The sequence below is a fragment of the Eutrigla gurnardus genome (genome assembly GCF_963514095.1).
Source record: "Eutrigla gurnardus genome assembly, chromosome: 2".
Taxonomy (NCBI): Eukaryota; Metazoa; Chordata; class Actinopteri; order Perciformes; family Triglidae; genus Eutrigla; species Eutrigla gurnardus.
The window spans coordinates 6,587,014-6,607,106 of NC_139916.1; the positions used below are offsets into that span (position 1 = coordinate 6,587,014).

Sequence of the window (20,093 nt, forward strand, 5' to 3'; positions counted from 1 at the left end):
CGAGTGACAAGTGATGCAAGTTTCTATGTGCGGTTGCTTTTCTTTCCTTTAGAATAGCAAATTGGGCAGCAAAAATATATAATATGACAAAAAGCCCTTGTTGGAATTGAGGTCTTGTGCATGCACGGTAACCGTCTGGCTCATGCTGCAATGTTTTCATCCTCCAAGGTAGAAAACAATATTAGACTGTGAGGATGTTGAGGATGAGTGACTTAATGCGGCATAGTTCATATTTCATCATTTCCTTTTCGGAGGCGAAGCTAGTGTAAACTGACGCCGAGCTCTCAAAGTTATCTTCACAAAGATCGCAAAAAAAAAAGGCATTGTGTTTTCATCGTGTGCCTCGTGGTCCGAGCCAATTCAAAGATCACCGGCTTAGTTTCTCCGTTCCACAGGCACACTCATCCATCACCGCTGTCGTGTTACAGATGAAACACACAGAATGAGGCACTACTTTCGAGGCACTACTTGGTGAGTTCTGTCCATTTATCCGCCACCCTGCGGCCCGAGCAATCAACCTCACTCACCGCATGACAGGATTATCCAAATCAAGTTGTCTGTCTGCAACCATGCATGTGAATCATTGCCTGTCATAGAGGTGAGCCATTCTTTTTAACAGCAGAAAGGAAATGTAATTTGGGAAGCGCATACTTTGACGAATTAATCAACACTCTCCCTCATGTCAGATACTTTACCGACTTCGGCGTGTGCCTCGGGCTAATTTTACTGAATGACATTTCCTTGCTCGTTATCTGTTTCTGTATCTCACATTCCAGCGCAGGTGTTCTCTTTGAGGCTGATACTTGATCAGATTGCAGCAGGTTGTAATCCAAAATGGTAACGAAATGGAAGATAAAATAAAATCCGTTGGAGGGAACTGGAGGAAAGATTGATTCACTGTGTTATGACTTGAATCCTGTATGTTGATGTACCATTTAATAGCTTGCATTACAGCAGGGAATTAAGGCACGGTGATGTTTATTTTTCAATCAAATCACTTTGGAGTTGCAGTAACAAAGGTTGTTTCAGCACATTTCGTCGCTGACGGCAGAGGGGCTGCCTCTGCTGTTTGAGGAGAGAAACTGTGATTTATCAGGAGTGGAGCAGGTTTGATTCACCACCTCTGTATTCAATGTCGTTTTTTCAGAGTCAGAGACTGCTGAGTCGTTTGAAATGAATTAAATGTTTCACATGTTTCAGTAAAACATCACATCTGCACTGCAGGAAACCGAACAGCTGAGACAAAATACATCAAAATATCTTATTTTGGGGGGCAATTGTAAACAGTTTAAATGCTGTTAATGAGAGAAGGAGTAGAATAGAGAAATAATATGCCTACATTTTACTGATTAAAAATAAATAATTTAGTTGAATCTCAATGTTCTACTCGTCAGCTTAAGTAAGTAAATGTAAATAGGCCTAGATACTTGTCATGGAAGTGACTGGACCTCACATGAACAATACAACAACCCTGAAACTGAATCAACTCTATGAGCCATCATTTCCTTTATTTCAAATGCACTTGAGAATGGGTTATGAGATATTAATGTTTTAAAGAATCTACAGGGTTGTATTTCTTTTACCTCTTAGCTTGAACAGGAATACGTTAAATGTTTCATGTTCATGTTTTCAGCCCTGATTTAAAAGTAAAGTAACTGAATGCTGCTTCACCCTGCTTGGTTCCGAGTGAACAATACATATGAATATCCTCCTATTGACCAACTGGTTATAATGTAACTCAATAGAATCCACATAGAACACAACAAAGACTGGATTAACAGTGAATGAATAAAAGAATAATTGGCCTTTAAGCTGATAAAGTTTATTAAACCAGAGGCCATTCAAATTAAACTTCCGCTGCACTTTATTAGAAGTCACTATAAAATTTGACACACATTGTACACAAAGTACACTTAAATGCTATGCAACCGATGCAAATAAATCACAAAATGAACCCCAGGCAGGAAATGGAGTTGAATTAGAGTAATAATGGAATACGTGACTGGTCCAATGGTGTGGGTTAAAGATACGACATTCAGAAGAAGAAGAGCACTTGTTGGGGAATATGAGCAGACAAAAGGTATAAGAAGCCCTATGATTTTAGTTTCTATTTAAGGTAAGAGTCGTGATATTGTGGAAGATAAAATAAAGAGGTCACAGTGGTTGAGAATTTGTCCCACTTGTCACCGGCCAGAGCAGGGAGTGAGAATATTAAGGAAGGTAAAATGACCCTGATTAATTCTCACTTTGATACGTTTGTCTTGGTGAACTTGTGACAAGTCTTAGGGAAGACTCTATAAATAGCATATTCAAGGTCGGATACTCTGGGTAGAGTGTCCAGACTCTGTTAGGTGACTTGGTCTGTGCCTGTTTTAACTTGATTTAAGTAGGTCACAAATGATAAAGTGAAACAATCATGCTACTCATTTCGGTTTCTTTTGGACAAATAATGTAAAAATCTCCTAGAATAGGACCTAAAGTGTGACATGTTTTTATCCCACTTACAAGCAATCCTACAAAGCTCGTGCTAGGTCATAGAATGCAAATAAGACTTCAATAATTCAATTACAACCAGAACTTTTAAATACAGTTATCTGTATTATGTCGTAATTGAATTATAAGCAGTCAAAAACCATGACATCACGTTGCTAAAAACCTAATATGTCTCCATTTATAGCAATGTCTGCAACGGTGATGAGATGCCTGCTCACTTTAATGAATGATCACTTATATCAGTACAAATAGATACAAAAGAATAGCAGCTAAATAAAAAAGATGAAGCTTTCTCCATGTATGAGAGCACTGCATTGACTGCATTGATAGCTTTTTGGTTTAATGTTTGAAAAGTAATCAATGTGCCTACTAACAACAAATGTTTTATGTATGTGGCTTTACTAATTACACTGGCCTTACTGGAAACCATGTTCCATACTGTCTCACATGTTTTATTTTAAAAGAAGCTTATGGTTCAGTGATGATGGGCATTAGGAGGAGAAACAGACTGGATCAATACAAATATGTTTAGTCAGCTGCTGTATGTATGATATACTCTGAGATGCATTTCCCAATCTGCCAGGGACACACCCTGCTTCCCTCCTTTCCCCCAAACACTGAAATCAAATGCTGTGTCGACATAATTCTCAGTCACGGTGTTGGTCATTTTAAACATGGACTCCTTCATTGCAGTAGTTTTATCATTAAACAAATGTTTATTGGGAATTTCAGCGACTTGATTGCGGTCAACATCAACGACAAAACCAGCGTGCGTCGCTGTCACTCTCCAGTGTATCAACACTAACATTGTCCACGCTAATTGACGTGTTTTGACTGATGCAAATGAATTGATACTTTTCAAAATAATGAGTGAATAATTAGTCATGATTAAGCATGCTAACAGACTGATTTATTAACTGATTTCTCCATACTGCCTTCGTCAGTGTTCGCTGCATGCCAGGCTTTATTTTAATGACGCTGTCTTCCCCAATCAGTGTCAAGTCATTCCTTTAGAGTGCAAAAAAAAAAAAAAAAAGGTAATTATTAAACTTTTCACTGTGCCATGCTCTGTTGACGCTGTTTCTGTCTTTCACCCATTCGACACTGAGTGTCATAATACAGCAGTAATACAGAGGGGACACTTTACATTGATTATAAGTCCAGGAGTGATGCAGCTAAAGCAATTACCAGTAAAGTAAAGTAAAGTACTTCACCTAAGTGCTTCACCTAAGTGCTTCATCTAAGAAATAATCATAGTAAAGTGAGGTGTATCATGAGCTTACACACTGCTGCACAGAGGTCCATTTAAGAACATTCATTTTACAGGAGTACAATGGCACATGTGAAAGTGAGGAAACGTCAACGCGAGGCAACGCTGGAGAGGTTCGTAATGTTTCTCCGTGGAAGAAAGACGCTCCTGTATTTACAACACTGTGAATGTGAAAAAACCGGTTGCGAGCAGAAGCAGCAAAAACAACTCAAACTGCACGTGAGATGAAGAGGAAGTATTTGGGATAAATTATTCCACGCAGGGTTGACACCATCTGGATTCATTGATATCATGTAGAAAATCCATTTGCACCTTTGAGCTTATTCCTATGTAATTTATTTTTGTCATACAAGAAGATCTATATGTGTGATAGATAATTGTATGCCAGCAAAGGTGACAGGATGGCAATCTAAAGAGTTGGCATCATATTTGTTTGTATGAGCATTTTTAGTATCACGGCAAGTCTGAACACACAAAAACATGAAAATGTAAATGGGGCAGTGATATTAAATGTTTTAGTGGCACTGGTTCAGAAACAATACAACTCACAGTATCCAAGTGTGACTGGACAGAATGTCTTTTGTTCTATATCCATAAATAACTGAGACCTGCTCGTGTTTGAAGTCAGTTACATGCAAAAAAAAAAAATGTTAATAAGTGGTAAGCCATACCATTGTACTTCCGGATGTGGTCTCCCTCTGTAGCTAATTAAAAAGACATCTTTTTGATCTCATAATAGCCCTGCTGCCAGGGTAAACAAAGCAAGCGACAATGACACAATAAAGGATTTTTGCATTTCAAGAGAAGATACGACTTACATGTCTATTTTTAACTTTTTTTGTAATAACATTATTGTTTAAACAACCCATATCACACTATGAATCGCATGATTTTGTTCTTGAGGAGTCCAGCGATGAGATTGGAGAGTGTAGAGTAAAGAGAACAAACATTTGCAGTCAACATATTTGAAATATGAAAGTCATGTCCTGTCTGCTCATTCAGCCAGTCAACCTACTCTCTTGTCTGAGAGGAATGTGAAATAGAAATTCGAATTGAGAACCAAAAGCAGCCCTGTGGGGAAAAGAATATACTGTGATTTGATATGAAACAGTGGAAATAAATAAAAAATAAATTATAGGCCTGAAATACTAATTTGGTGTGAAAATAAGGATGAAAAATAATTGAATAATGTCTTAAATAAATAAAATAAAATCGTGATATCACATATTTTGTCTGTATTTATTCATATGAATATTTATTTTACAAATGTACCTTGCACTTTTATATTGAATGCTTTGGATTAATAAATCAATAGCAATCAATAATCACTGCCTACTGACAAATAGGTAGTCTAGATGATAGCAAAGCCCCATACAAGTTACACAAATATGTAAATAACTCATTTTGGCATATCAGGCGCACGTTAATATATGATAAAGGTTTGCCATGTTTTTTTTATTTTATTTTTTTTTACTTTGGTTGTCAGGGACAACTACAGTTAAGTTAAGTACAATACATGTACGTAAACGCAGCATTCTGGTGCAACGGTTGCTGGTGACAACAACGGGATGTTTAATCAGCCTCTTAAACAGGTGTTCCGTCGAATACGTTTCCCCGTATCCGTAACGATGACGTATGAGCCCTCCTCGGCAGGTAACCATGGAGACACGCGCCTTGTTAGCTAGAGGTGTGTCCTACAACTACTTTTTAGGGTATAACGTCAACACTTCGCTTTGGATAATGTAAAAAGAAAATAGTAAAACCGTTGACACACGTTACGTAAAATGTTCAGGAATAACTATCAGGTACGTGTATCTGAACGTTGGCCTTCTATTCCTCGAAAGCTACGCTCGTTGTAAATGTTACCGGTAGATTCATTTTAGCTTTAGCCTCGTGTAGCATAACATAAACAGAAGGCTTCGGTGCTTTCCGCAGGGTGGAGCTGTGGTTGAAATATTTAGCGGACAAGGAAAAGACCCCGTAGCCAAGTGGAAACTAAGCGGGGGTCCGTCAGCCATACATAAGGTGAGTTTTCAGAGTTTCCCTCAACCTGCACTTAGGGTGATTAAACGAGCTCAGTGCCCGTACATGAATCACTTTAACTGGCCTACACGTCCTCCACGCCAAGCTAGTACCGGGCCTGACTAGACAGCAATGCACTCCAATAGGCATAAGTGAACATACTCTGGAGCAGGGGTCTCAAACTCAACTTATCTGTGGGCAGCTGGAGGTAGAGTCTGGGTGAGGCTGGGCAGCATCAATTAATCCCCAAAAAGGGGTTCAAATATTCCAAAAAAAGGAAGAAAAAAACGATTAAATCTTCTCAATTTTACTAAATTGTCTGTGCTCATCGCCAACCTTTCTCTTCACGGTAGGTTTTGAAAAAGACATGACTGGGGCTGGGTGACAAAAAAACGTATTTGCACTGGGTGACAGGATATATTTTCCCTCCACTCTGTGACAGTCCCGAAACACGTTACCGTAATTTCCGGACTATATGCTGCTACTTTGTTTCCACACGCTTTGAACACTGCGGCTTAAACAATGATGCGCAAAAAAATGTCATGCCGCAAAAAAAAATTGCCTCGTCACATCAGACCAATGAAATTACCGAACAGGTCACAGTGTACCAATGTTAGTGGGTGCGGCTTATATTGAGGTGCACTCAATAGAGTGGTGAAGTCCCGCCCCTCCATTTCCGGGACATGGGTCCTCAAAAGCAAAAAAATATCAATGCGATTCAATGGGTAGATACAAATTATTTTCTGGTCCCGTTTGAATTGTGCCATGGATTTCACATATGTTCTTTGTGATATTTAAAGAAAATGTTTCACGCAAAGAAGACGACAATTAAGCGCGAAGAGTTTTGATAAAGTTAGGTTTTGTGTGAGCCGCTTTGTGAACTACAGCTCCTCGCTGTTCTCGTCGCGAATGATATACGTCACCACCCGCCGAGTCCGAAGTCCGCCGAGATGGCTGTTTCTCTGCTCCACTTCACCGCTTTTTTCCAAGGGCAGAATAAAAGTATCGAAAGGGGGGAGAACCACTATAAGTCGGGTCATGTGGAGAGCCTCAACTTCGCCGATGGGGAAAGGGCGATGACGTGACGTCACATACGCGACACAACATGTAGTCTTTATCATTGTGTTTTCTCAATGAATTTTAACTGAAGAATTGCACAATAAACGGTCAAACTCTTGACATGGAAAATTATAATTTAAGCCTATAAACAACATTTGTGTAATCCAAGGCATAACGACCGGGGGATCAGATAATAATTATTTTCCGTCCATTGAACACCATTCATTTTTTTCGCTCCGAAAGGACCCATGGCGCCGTTACTTCCTGCTTCCGCTTCGGCACTCTATAGTCTGGAAATTAGGGTAAAAGTGACCAACGTTGCTAATTTGTGTTGTTGTCACGAGCCTGAGCTATGGTAGCCCATAAGTGTTAAAAAATACAAAACGCACAGGGCAAGGACTCACGCAGGTAAGGCCGTGCACATGGACTTTAGGCTGTACAACTTTACACTATAGCAGGACTATATTGTTTTGTGTAAAGCAACGTTGGATGCTAGAGTAAATACATTATATTGGAGATTTGTTCTAAACTGTCAGAATGAGAGAAATACAGACTCATGCAACAAGCAACTATGCCTAACATTTATCAGTGCTGTTCTTGACACAAAGCCTTTCCATTTCAAACTATTTTGCTGACATGAAAACATTCAAAACATGAAACATGAAAAAACAGTCTGCTGTCAAGGACACACAGTAGGTAGGTCTACACAATGCCAGTCATCATACCTCAACAAGGCCTCTTCCGTGACATTTCTTCCCTTAGGAGTACAATAAAGAGGTGAGAGGGTTTGTTTACTGTCTGGAAGGAAGCAGCCAGACGGTCAAAATGCAAATGCCAGAAAATGGGAAAATGTCTCGTAAGTCACATCACCAGCACCCATTTGTAAATTACATGCTTTTAACGCTGACTCGTTAATAGTAATTCACATCTTTGCCTGTTTTTAAGTTGGACTTCTGCAAAGATTCTTCGTCCTTCAAGTGAATATTCCCCAGTACAACGATTTTTCCGTTGAACTTGTGTAAGTACAGCAAGCTCAATATATTTGTGAAATTCTATTAAATCTTTAATTCTGTGGTTGGTGAAGGGATTTTATTAGAGTTAGTTTGGCTCAATCGAGTAGCTGGCATAATCTTTGATGGAGTGAAGTGTTGACTTTGTTACCAAAGAGAATGGTTGATATAATAATGAGCAGTGAAATATAGAAAATAATCATTGAGTCAGGAATTTCCCCTTTGACCAGTGGAAAAAAATATTTAAAGGCTAACATGAAAACCCCTGACCTGAAAAAAGTATCATATTATTATATATTGAAATGTTCTTAAATAATCATTTCTGAATAAGAATAATACTTGCTACAAACCAGCCAGAGTAATTCTTCAAGGTCAAACACACAGAAATAAGCCAACTTTGTAACATAAGCCTGTAATGTGTGGATGTTGACTGGTGGAAAGAAGAATGTCGCCCGTTGTTGTGCAATCAAGATTCTACAGAAGTCACAATACGACATTCAGAAAAATAATATTGCGGCAAACAACTCTTATCTATGTAGCAACATACAGGAGTAATGGCTACCTGAGCAGAGAATGAAGTCACTCCCTCTGTGTGTGTTATTGTCCAAGCTTTTCTTACATAGCCGGGTAGTGCATGTTTGTACATGTGAGTGTGCACCATAGGCTAGCTCATGGTCGTCGCCCTGCACCCACTCTCTGTTACCTTTAACTGCGAGCCAACGGCTCAGTTGTTTCCATGTTGAGAGCCGTTGAGAGGCAATCAAACTGCTCCCCACCTCGTATCTCGCACCTTTACCGTTTTTATGGATTATTTTATTGTGCTCAAAACGCTTCATATATGATTTTGGTATGTCATGGGAGCCATAGAGAAAACAAAATGGGGACATACTGTCAGACGTTGAAATAATTTCTCACTGTAAGGTATTTACTTACCCTTTTTACTCGCATACTAAATCATTTGAAGAATCTGGGGAAATGTTGCTGGTGGTGCTGTTCTTCCATTAGAGTGTCGTGACAGCTGATTACACAGCGCTACACTAAAGCCAACGCACCCTTCACAACTTACCGTATGGAGCTATAAAGCTTGTGGCTTTCTCTGCTCAGGACTTCTTAATGACACCATTGATGCTGGTCATGATTTGTGTTTTGTATTCTGTTATTCACAGGATAACTGATTCAGAGCACCTGAAAAGAAGACTTCACTTATCAACAGTACATAAAGAGTTGTCGGCCACACTTTTGCATGCAAAGATCCCTTTTGTGGGATTGAAACGCAGTGTTGTGAGTATGGAAAATGTTGAAATGTCCTTTTAGTACCTTTAAATCTGCTGCAGATATTGAGCCATACCTCATAGAAATCCTTTTACTTTAACTACACAATCATATTGTTTCTGTTGTCCCAGTGGTCTACTTTGTGCGTCGACCTTGTATCATTCACCGGTGAACTGTTCAAGGGGTTTCTGAAACTGGATGGCATCACTTTGTTTGCCACATGTAAAGTCCGCAGAATCTTCACCATGAAAACGGAGCCCACAGAAATGTCAAAAGATGGTAATAATTCATATCAAAACCGAGTTTTATCAGTCTAATCCCTAAGTCACAGGTTCGTTCTGTGTTCATATGAAATTGTGTGCATGTGTGGAGAAAGAGAGAGACAGAGAAATAGAAACAGTTTTTCTCTGTGAGTTGGCTGAGAGATCAATAGTGCTTTTGTTTAACCCTGAACTGCCTCAGCAGGGCCAGCAGCTGCACATGCTGCTGGCTACTAGGGTTCTCAGAAAAAACGATACTCGATAAATAATCAATGCTAAAAATTTGTATACTATTCGATTGCAAAGGTATCGATATCGTGACAACCCTACTGGCGACTCAGCCATTTGTATTTTTCTGTCGATCAAACTGTTCGCTTTGTTGCATGATGAGATTGTTGTTCTATAGAATAAATACGACATTGTTCTCTTTTCATCAAGATGTGGTTCTCAGTGGCGCTGCTCTCATGGACTTGATCCCTCCCAGTTGCCAGTTCCCACCAGACGTCACATACGTCACTCAGGTGTTGAACATGGCGAATTCGCGGAAGGCAGACGTGAGGGCTGGACTGTTGAGCTCTGATTCTGGTAGGTAAGAGAAAATCCCAGGATTGTGAAATGAAATGGAGAAAGTGTCCAAATATTTTTACTCAAGCACTGAACTTAAATACAATTTTGAGGTACTTTGATTATTTCCATCTTATGCTACTCCACTACATTTTGGATGCATTTGTGTTCTTCAGCCATAATATATATTAGCATAGTGGTGCAGACATTGTTGCACATAGAGAAATTGTTTTCCACAAAGAGACTGCCATGATAATCGTTTTGTTTTGCTCGTATGAAGTTCCTGTGGTCCTCATTTTTGTGTTCATTTGCACCTCACCTGTAGTCAGAGTGCTGCAATTATCTCCTCATATAAAAAGACACGCACCAGTAATCCAGTTCCGCCGCCTCTGTGGCCTTTTTTATCAGCGCTTATTTATTTGTTCTGACAGCTGTCTAAGTCATGTTGAATCAACCGGCAATGCCCATAGAAGAGAGCAGCAGCCACACACGAGGAAGAGCTATTCATAATTAGCATCTGCATTATTAGCATAACATTCCTAATCATAATTAAAACGATCGCTATTAAAGTAGGCATCCAATTTAACTGTGACGAAGTTGCTTGGTGAATATTGTTGCTTCAATACCCAATCTGTCAGAAACGGTTAATGGTAAGATACAGCGGTTTTCATCATGCAGCAACAAACAAGCCGTGGTTATCTTATCCAACAAAGACATTCTGTTTCAAGGTCAATTAATCTTCATTGATAAAAATCGCTCCTTAAAAGATCTCATTGTATTCCTTATTTTTTACCCCCATTCTTTTATGGGCTTCTGTAGATGTGGAGTACATTGAACTTTAGTCACTCCCAAACCTGGGTCACTTTTGTGAGTGTCTACTGTGCTGCATCAAAGGAGTGTGTTGTTGTTGTTCTTCTTCACTCTCAGCACATCCAACTCAGCTCAGGCTGTGTCATCTTGACGTTCCGGTGTCTTTTTGTCGCATGAAAGTGTCTCGGCTCTGATGATCGGGATGAGACAGAAAGTGTGTTTTTTTTTTTTTTCCTGCTCACATCAGTGGAGCTAATGAGCCCTGGCACAGATGCAGCAAGGTCAGGTCGTGGCCCTATCACCACTACGTGACAATACGGAGCAGATTGCGTGATTAAAGAAAAACACCAACTCAATGAGTTCGGCAGCAGAGTCGAATGTATTTACAAATACTGCATGTTATAATCAGTAGGCTATAATTCAATGTATGAAAATGCATGGTTTTTCCACCCACAGTTGGAAAAAAAAGTACCTATGAAAGTGCGTTGTGTCTAGTGTGGAGGCGGCCTCTCTGAGGCCTTCGCACAGAACCGGCTGTAAGCCTGCTTTCTTCATCTACATGAACTATGCGACTTAAGTAAATCTGAAGCACAACCTTGGAGTGTTGCCGTGGCTACGCGATCATTAACATGACTGACAACAGATTAAGGAAAATGGCTTAAAATCTTGAGCTCTGCTTGCCGGGTAGTTTATGTCCCAGCATTGAGTCGTCTAGTCTCTGTTTGTTTATTTAGAATATATGCGAGCATACGATGTAAGAAAATTCCTCCAAGATCAATAATGCGAATTTCTTTGCAGCTCCGGATCAGTCAACAGCTGCCGTATCAACCAGTTATCGACGATACAGGACCCAGGGGGTTTCACACACAGCCTCAGCCTCAGGCTCCAGGGTTTCAGGGCCACTGCCACAAACTGAAAGAAAAAGCAGTACAGGCTCAGACGGAACGGATAGAAGTGTGCCCTTTATCTCAAATGCGGTAATCTCATGAATCCCATAATAAGCTACATCCCTGCATGTCATACATTACCATACCTACAAAATAGACCATGTTATCTTTGAACTGGCTTTTCTTCTTTGCTGTTCCCCACAGGGAACCCAGTCCAGTAGAATAAACCAAAAAGTTGCAGCAGAAACTGAGAGCATTGCCAAGCCGAGTAAGAATTTATCATACAGAGAACCTTTTATAGTGTTGTCTTATCTGGACTGCATGCTCCCTACATACTTCTATACCCTGTTTGGCTGTTGTTTCTCCACAGCACTTTTTTTATCACACTTGGTTCTTTGTTTATTTGCGTGTTTGTGTTCTGACTTACATGGCGAGCATAATAAGAACGCAACATACCATGTGAATCTATAAACTCGCACTTGCTGTGTGATACAGAAGACCGAGGTCACCATCGCGCTCACACTGATTCACAACAAAGAGGTGAACAATCATCGGCCATTTCCACTTTCATCCCTGCAGTTCGGCGGGAGTCTGTTGCTGCTCTTTCTGGAGCTGTAAGAAGCAGCTAACGTGGAAGCAGCTAATGGGAAACCAGGAGGAACAAAATGTCTAATTTATAGTCTTATGTTGAAATGTGGAGCTAGAAGCAGGATGCAGAGGCAGAGCAGTTATCTTAAAAGGCAGATGATTGCTTGCTCTTTGTTCAAAAGCACGGTTAATAATAGGTAAGCAATCAGCGACGGCAAACAGACAGAAAGTGGCAGGGAGGCATATGAGACAATTTGGCAAAGAGAGTGAGTTGGTGGACCAGGATATATACTTAGTGACAGATGGGCGGGAATAAAGAGCAGAAATTAACTAAAAAGAAGCTGAACTCGAGACAAAAATATAGCTGACAATTTTGGGAACATTTCCAAAGACTTACAGTCTCATAGCTTGAAAACATTATTTGGAAAGAGCCATGCCTGCTTTCTATGCTCATATCTAGAGCAAATCATCATTAGGGGATACTAATATCACCATGTGGCATTGACTGTTGCCACAAATGTTCTCACAGCTCGGTGAATGCAGTGACACGTTGCAAGCTCTTGAGTCCTATAATGTTTTACTCACTTCTCAGGGTCTAAAGTCTGTGCTTAATAATATGGCCGGCTATCTGTGACTAAAATTAGGGGGTGCATAGGACCTAACTGTAGCCTTTACACAATGCTTTTTGTGCTAATTTGCACCGGCATCACAGGGAATCTGGGAATATCCTCGTGCACACACCTAATATCAACCGAAGCCCCGGGGGCGAACCAAGCTCTGGTGCATTATAGACTCAGCACAGCCTGAATCCAACCGGAGATCACCTGGCCTGCTTAACAATGTGCCTGGCTATGGCACATGGACCAAAACCACAGTTCCTTGGTCTCTTCTGCACAGCATGGCGGTGGGTGCTCTGCATTCCCTGCTCGCCTCCTACTTTTCATTATATAAAGGCTCCGTTAATCACCCAGAACTCCTGCAGCTGCGTCAATCAGCTGATACTGCACCACGCTCACTCCCACACACCACTATGCAAACCATCATTAGTTCTCGATATCCTCAAACATCGCTTTGAGTACAGAATAGATACCATGTAACTATGTTTTTGAAAAGTGCTATACAAATAAAGTTTGTTATTATAAAGAATATCACTTTTTCTCTTTTGCCAACAAAGCAAAGCAATGATATGTAGTGTTGGTACGCAGTGAAGATGTCCTTAACGTATCAAGTAACATGAAAGTGAATGTTATTTACTAAATTTAAAGTATATGTAAATGGTAAAATGGAATTAATTCACTTTTCTGTAATGTAATGTAGAGAACAAGGAAGTAAAAATCTTGCTAGTGAGTCTAATTAGCTTTGCCCTCTTATGCCCTCATAGATGAAAATCATTAATACAATGTGCATCACTGCAGATCACGCTTATAGCTGTGTGCTGCCTGCTGCAAAAGCGCATTTTTTTTCTTTGTATAACAGCTCTTCTTGGCCTTAAGAACACACCGGATTATTATTGTGCATCGGCATAAACATTGCATGTGAGCTAACAAAGCATGAGCCCAGCTCTGTCAGTCTATTCTTCCAAGCACTCTAATAACAGTAACAGTTTACAGTCGGCAATACAGCGTCCTTTGAGCATGTCTGAATGCAAAAAAGCAATGATTAAAATTCCTTAATTCAGCTGAACATAATGTAGCTGGATGTATTCTCCCTGCACTGAATGGATGTAAGAAGCTCAGTTATTAAAATGCCTTTATTAAAAGGGATTTTCACAGTGCATAATCAGTTCACAGATATGCTTCTGGCAAGCTATAATAACATTGTTGTTTGACCGTTTTGTGTTATACAGCTTTTCTAATGTTGAAAGTACTGTATGCAGGGACACTTGGCAGTTTACAGCCCCGTCCCCCAAAAGATGGAGTGTCTGACAAGCAGGGATCCAAGAAGCTACGAGTCTACAGTGCTGGAAGAGAGAGGATAGCACCATCAGGTTAGCTGTGTGCACAGCATCTTATATTCTGTGTGTATGTGGGAATACGTGGTATAGTGTCCTTGCCATGGTTTCATATATTAAGGTGTTTAATTCTGCTTTACAGCCTCTCCAGATGGTGTACTCAGTGACCATAGAAACAGAAGTAAAATCATGGAGAAGTGTACTCCTCTACCCAGGATGCAACAGAGTAGGCATCACGCTCTGACCTTAACAGAAAAGACAAAGCACCTAACAGCAGGTGAGGCAAACATCTGCCACGAATAGACGGGGCACACGACAGCAGGAAGCAGCAGCAGGAAGATGTGTGCACTTTCAAACCGAGCGCTGGTTAGAAAAGTCTTAAACGACAGCGAGGGATGGGACAAAAGAGAATAATATGCATATTTGACGGTCTACTTTGCATGTTCAGATTTTAGTAGCTCCTTTATACTTGAGAAAAATACCTATCCCTGCTTTATAGAGTAAATCACTTCAAAATATTGCATGAATTTTAATGAGCCTCATCCCATGCTGCATTACCATTGCTTTTGTTCCCGTTTTTTTTTATTTTTATATTCCATAGCCCACGTCAAGGCCATTTGTAGGATTCTTGTAGGCGTACTTCCTCCTGCTCAACCCCAAGAAATCCCACTGCCATCACCACACATACGCACACACTTAAACGCACAAACTCACCAGCATTGTCCTCACAAAAAAAAATGAGTGTGCAGACTCTGAAAGCTCATTTATGGAGGTTTCTCCACAGCAATAAGCTCCTCTCGCTGCAGTCCTGCCCACGGACAGAAAGTAGTTAGTTCATTAATGGTGATGTGGCACATTAAATAAAAGTCAGGGGGACATCGCCTGAGCCCAGGGTTTGCCACGCAGTGGGCAATTAGAAAAAGTGATTATACTGTCGAGAGGTCCAAATCTGCTCACTCGTTCAGACAGAGGTGCCTGTTTCTGTGAACCCCGGCCTATTGTGGAGTTTAAGGATTCAGATTGTCCTGCACACACACACACACACACACACACACACACACACACACACACACACACACACACACACACACACACACACAAATAATAGTATATTCAGGACAGAATATTCAGGGACATGGTGTTCAATATTGTAATCCTGCTGTAAGATTTTTTCTTTCTACTTTAAAAGAAGTACATAACCAAGAGATTAAAGAAGATGATATCTTGGAAGCAATATTTGCTTGGAGAATCTGCTAGATAAGTAATTTCATGAGTGACAACAGTACAACATGCTGTTCTCACTGCCGATCATGTTGTTTATGTTGTTACATTGTCATTAAGGTATTAGCATAGCAGCCTATTCACAAACCCGACAAAACTGTCAGTGTGAGAAATGAATGCTCTCTTTTGGCAAGCAATGGGATTCATTACGATATTGCATATTGGTATTATGAATTTTTATGCTCATATAGTCAAATGAGGAAACATTAGAAAAGGATTTATTGCTCACTGTAGATTCCTATAATTATTTTCAACACAGCTAAGAACGTCATGTATATTCTGAAAGATTTATTTGTGTATTATACAATTTTTAAACTCAAAGCCTGTCCATTTTGCCAGTGAATGTTCCAAATAGTGAATGTAGCTTAAAAGTTTCTTGTTTTGTTTTTTTAATAACCTGGTTAAAATGATGAGTGGAGCTGCACTGCTGCAAGGGAAGTTCAGGAGCTGCACCCTCACCAGCAGAGCCTCTCTCCCGCTCAATCTGTCTAGGTTCGTCTGGTGACCTGTCGGTCCGGGGCAGCCGGGAGAGTAATGAAGGGTCCGAGCCCCAGCTCACTTTGCAAGACGAGGTGTTCACTTTTTCATCCCAGCCACACTCACCCAAGCGAGGGCAAGTCCGGGGTGACCAGAAGAAGATGGAGGTGGGAGATGATCAGGTTCAGAACAAAAGGGAGCGGCGGTGTGAGGCCCAGCCTGAGGATGACTTTATCGGCAGTGAAAGTGATGAGGTAGGTCTGCTCTCAGGGAGAGACGCAAGCACACTTCTTTATATGTGCACACATTTGAAGTGCATCTTACAATATGTTCCTCTGACACTAATGACCATCTGCCTCTAATAAGCAAATGTGTTATCCTGCATACATTAACAGTAAGGACAAAAATCTAAAATATAATTTGCCCATTTTATTCTGATTTGTGTGATCAAATTTCATCTCAATCTGTCCAGAGTTTGATTTAAATCAGTTTAACTTCAGATGTACTGTAACTTTTAAGGTCAGTGGGGTTATTTATCATCAGATAATATATTAATGGTTCTGAGACTTATAATAAAGAATAGTAGTTTTCTTTATGCTGAGCAGGGAAATTAAACCGTTGAACTGAGTATAAAGATGACTATCTTCAAAGAAATGCTAATTGGTTTTACTTATTTAAAACATTATAAGAAGTCTGAAAATTCAGTTTTAAGAAGCTAATTTTGTTGCACAGCTGATTAGTTTAATTTTAATACAATTTTTATGGCATTTAAGTAATGTATTCTATGCACGACGTTAAAGACAAAATCCACCCTAAAACACTGCAGATGCTGGCAATGTATGTGTCCAATCCAATGTTTGATGGTGCATTATTTGACATAGTCTGCATTCCTGTATGATATGGATAAGGTACCAGTCATCAACAACATGCAACTGTGTCACTATATTTCCATGAGTCTACAGAAGAAAATCTTTCCTCAAACATTAAACACAGTCAATGTCAGGTTTTGGTGTCAGGGCTTCTCTCAAAATCCAAGACCATTTTCCATCGACATTATGTGCAGATACAAACGTGTAGAACTCACAGATGTCTTCCTCCATCATATATGAGCATTAATAATATTATAAGCATATTATTAGCAGTGCAGCTGTACTACTTGTCAAAAAAACAAATAAAAAATTGACTATACAAGTTGCTGCTTTTGGCAGGGTAGAGAGAAACACACACAGGTGAGACAGGTTTCCTTGTTAAATGGCAAATGATCACATTGCCTTTCCAAACAGTGATTTCAAACACTGCCTTAATAGAGCCATCAAAACACTTAAAATGAACACCCACCCACCCACCCACCCACCATAGCAAACTATTCCCTCGGCTTTAGTTACTAGAATGGTACGTGCAGTGTGTCTTGTTTCTCTCGTAATTTCTTTTTTTCAAAAGACCTGCTCTACCATGCTGTCTGAACCAGAACAATGCACTTTATTGCCATGCCTAGCTTATAGTTAGTCTTTTTCTCCTTCCACATTCGCACGTGGAAATCATCAACACAACTTTTTAGGGAATGTCTAAAAGCATTCTGGGACATTAACCGATGACTATTAAACCGATGACTATTAAACAGTTGACGTTGAAAGAAAATGAATGCAGAAAAAACTTATGAGGGGGTTATTTAAAGGAGAACTTTTTTCAAATTGGACACATTAAAATCAGCTTCTGGTATTAACTATGATGGCAATTTTAAGATGCATTGCAATGTGGACGTGAATGATTCTGCATGGATGCAGAGACAGTACTTAATGAGAGTTTGGGTTAATTTCAGCTTAGTGTCTTTAATACCTTTTGCTGTTATTTACCACCACGCTTCTCTGAACTGAGAGAGCGGAAAACACATGTACTGTGTGTGTGTGGAGCAAAGAGACTTGCTACTAATATTACCTGCTCTGTTGCTCATGTTGGGCTGGAAAAAAATATGCATACAGTCTGAAATTCAACCCTGATGTTGTTCTGTTGGGAGATGCAGTAACTTAAACCAAGTATGTCTGCTAGCCGCTAGGCTAATTCATGCAGTATAAAACGCCATAGGCATTCAGGATGTATTGACGTGGGTAACAGATACTGGTATTGAAAAGATGCAGATTTGTATACTATTGACTGTTGGAGTCTGCTTTTTGAAAGCACTTTCAAAACAAAAAGGGAATTTAGATTTATCTGACTGTTTGTAGGCTATGAATTGATGAAAAAGTAGCCATGTGCAGTAATAAAGAAAACTGCGAAAGTGTTAGATTGAGATTCTGCGAGATGCATATGGAATCACATTTGTTGACAGGTGAATTGTAATTGAATCGTGGGGCCAGTGCAGATGCACACCTCTAATGTATTTTAAGAATACAAGCAGAAAGAAGAGCATTTTCATGTTTTTGTGGAATCGATTGTTCTTCAGAGTGGAAAATATGAGTCACAATTGATTGTATTATCCAAAGAAAAAACAGTTTTTCTAAAAGGGCAGTGTGGCTTTTCCATCAGGTATCCACAAAGATCCTGTTGGATAACCACAACTGTTTCAACATAGACTACACTCGAACAGTATGCTGAAATGTTTTTCTGTGATAGATTTGAACGATGGCTGATGAAACAAGGCTGTTCATGGGGGAATTGCATGTTGCCCCAGATGTGGTGGAAACATATTGTGGGCTGCCTATAGTTATTGTTCATTAAAGGTTTTTACAAATAAACTCTGCAGGGCACTTTTACATTTTTCACAATGTTTCTCAAAGTAAGGCTTGTCACAAACTTTCCCAAACTACTGCTTGCTTACTAAACAGTTTGCTGTAAAGTGTCTCACTGACCAGAGTTTAACCATTTACCTCAGTACCATTGCCAAGAGTCATTCACATGATGTTTTACATCATTGTCACCTATGATTTTACCTCGAGGGAGCATGTAAAGGTTGAATAATAGTGACCCAAGAATTGATCCCTGAGGAACTCCCCATGCCATTGTGATCCGCTCAGACCACCAATGGCAGCAACATAGTCCATGCCCTTGAAGTAGGATCTGAACCAACGGAGGAATGTACCAGATAATTCCACCCACTTTTCCAGGCGGTCTAGAAATATTTTATGATCAGCAACAGTAACAATATCAAGGGCGTTACTAAGATCAAGTAGCATTAATTCTGATGTTTACTCGAGTCCGAATTCAGGCAAATGTAATTCAACACCTTGTGCAGTCTCAGTGCCGTGCAGTCTCAGTGCCGTGCAGTCTCAGTGCCGTGATGTGGGTCCAAAGCCAGACTGAAATCGCTCCAAAAGGCAGTTTATAAGTGCAGTTTAAAATGTTTTGAGTTTAAAATGTTGGTGTGTTGAATGTCAACAACTTTTCCAATGAGGGGATAATTGGAGTTGTAGTTGTAGAAAAGATCAGGACCATATTTATAAAAATAAAATAAAAAAGGACTGGCAGGGTGTCAACAGCAGGTGGATGAATTAAGAAGCTCCACAACATCCTTCAGAGTTTTAGTATTCATAGCACTGAATGCTGACAATCTAGCCAAATTGTTTCTGGGAGATTGCAGCAATGGTCTGGTTTCATTATGTGACATGGTGGAATTTACGGTCAGTCTGACATTTTCAGTGTTGTCACTAATAAAAGAGGCAATTTAATTTCACCTATTGGGAGTGTGGCGTTGAGGGATTAATGAGCTTCTCAACAGAAGTAAATCAGGCATGAAAATAGTAGATATTCCTATTGATGATGTTAGAAATATCAACACCTGTGCAAAAATACCCAATCCAGTGTGTGCCCTTGGATGTGTGTTGGCCCTTTCACATGATGCAACATATCAAGTGTTTCAAACAGACTACAGAATTCAATGGCAGTTTTGTCTTCGGGACTAACAAGGTGAATGTTGAAATTGCTCCATCTGTTGAGATGTCATAAAGCAGCCTCGTAAAAAAACAAAATTGATCAAACCTCAGTCTGTAAATGGTGAACAGTAGGATTTTTGGTGTGTCTTGCAAAAAGAGATGAAATAACCACATGATAACGGCTCGCACTGAGATGAGTCTTTAAATATAGCAGCAAAACCACCACCTCCCCTGTCAAGTTGAGAAGCATTCATAGAATTCAAGTTAGTCGGGGCTGACTCAG

General features: G+C 39.9%; 1 protein-coding gene across 1 annotated transcript in view; it reads left to right on the forward strand.

The window, feature by feature from the left end:
- Window positions 1-5,508: 5,508 nt before the first annotated feature.
- The window catches only part of cfap20dc (CFAP20 domain containing), a 29,687-nt gene continuing 15,102 nt past the window's right edge, over window positions 5,509-20,093 (forward strand). Inside the window, exons 1-12 of the mRNA XM_084039907.1 lie at window positions 5,509-5,568; window positions 5,699-5,788; window positions 7,607-7,700; window positions 7,790-7,862; window positions 9,021-9,135; window positions 9,258-9,405; window positions 9,825-9,971; window positions 11,559-11,737; window positions 11,852-11,915; window positions 14,112-14,222; window positions 14,329-14,463; window positions 15,960-16,198. Of these exons, the coding sequence (XP_083896033.1) occupies window positions 5,548-5,568; window positions 5,699-5,788; window positions 7,607-7,700; window positions 7,790-7,862; window positions 9,021-9,135; window positions 9,258-9,405; window positions 9,825-9,971; window positions 11,559-11,737; window positions 11,852-11,915; window positions 14,112-14,222; window positions 14,329-14,463; window positions 15,960-16,198 (1,416 nt within the window). The 5' untranslated portion in view covers window positions 5,509-5,547. The remainder of the gene's footprint in view (window positions 5,569-5,698; window positions 5,789-7,606; window positions 7,701-7,789; window positions 7,863-9,020; window positions 9,136-9,257; window positions 9,406-9,824; window positions 9,972-11,558; window positions 11,738-11,851; window positions 11,916-14,111; window positions 14,223-14,328; window positions 14,464-15,959; window positions 16,199-20,093) is intronic.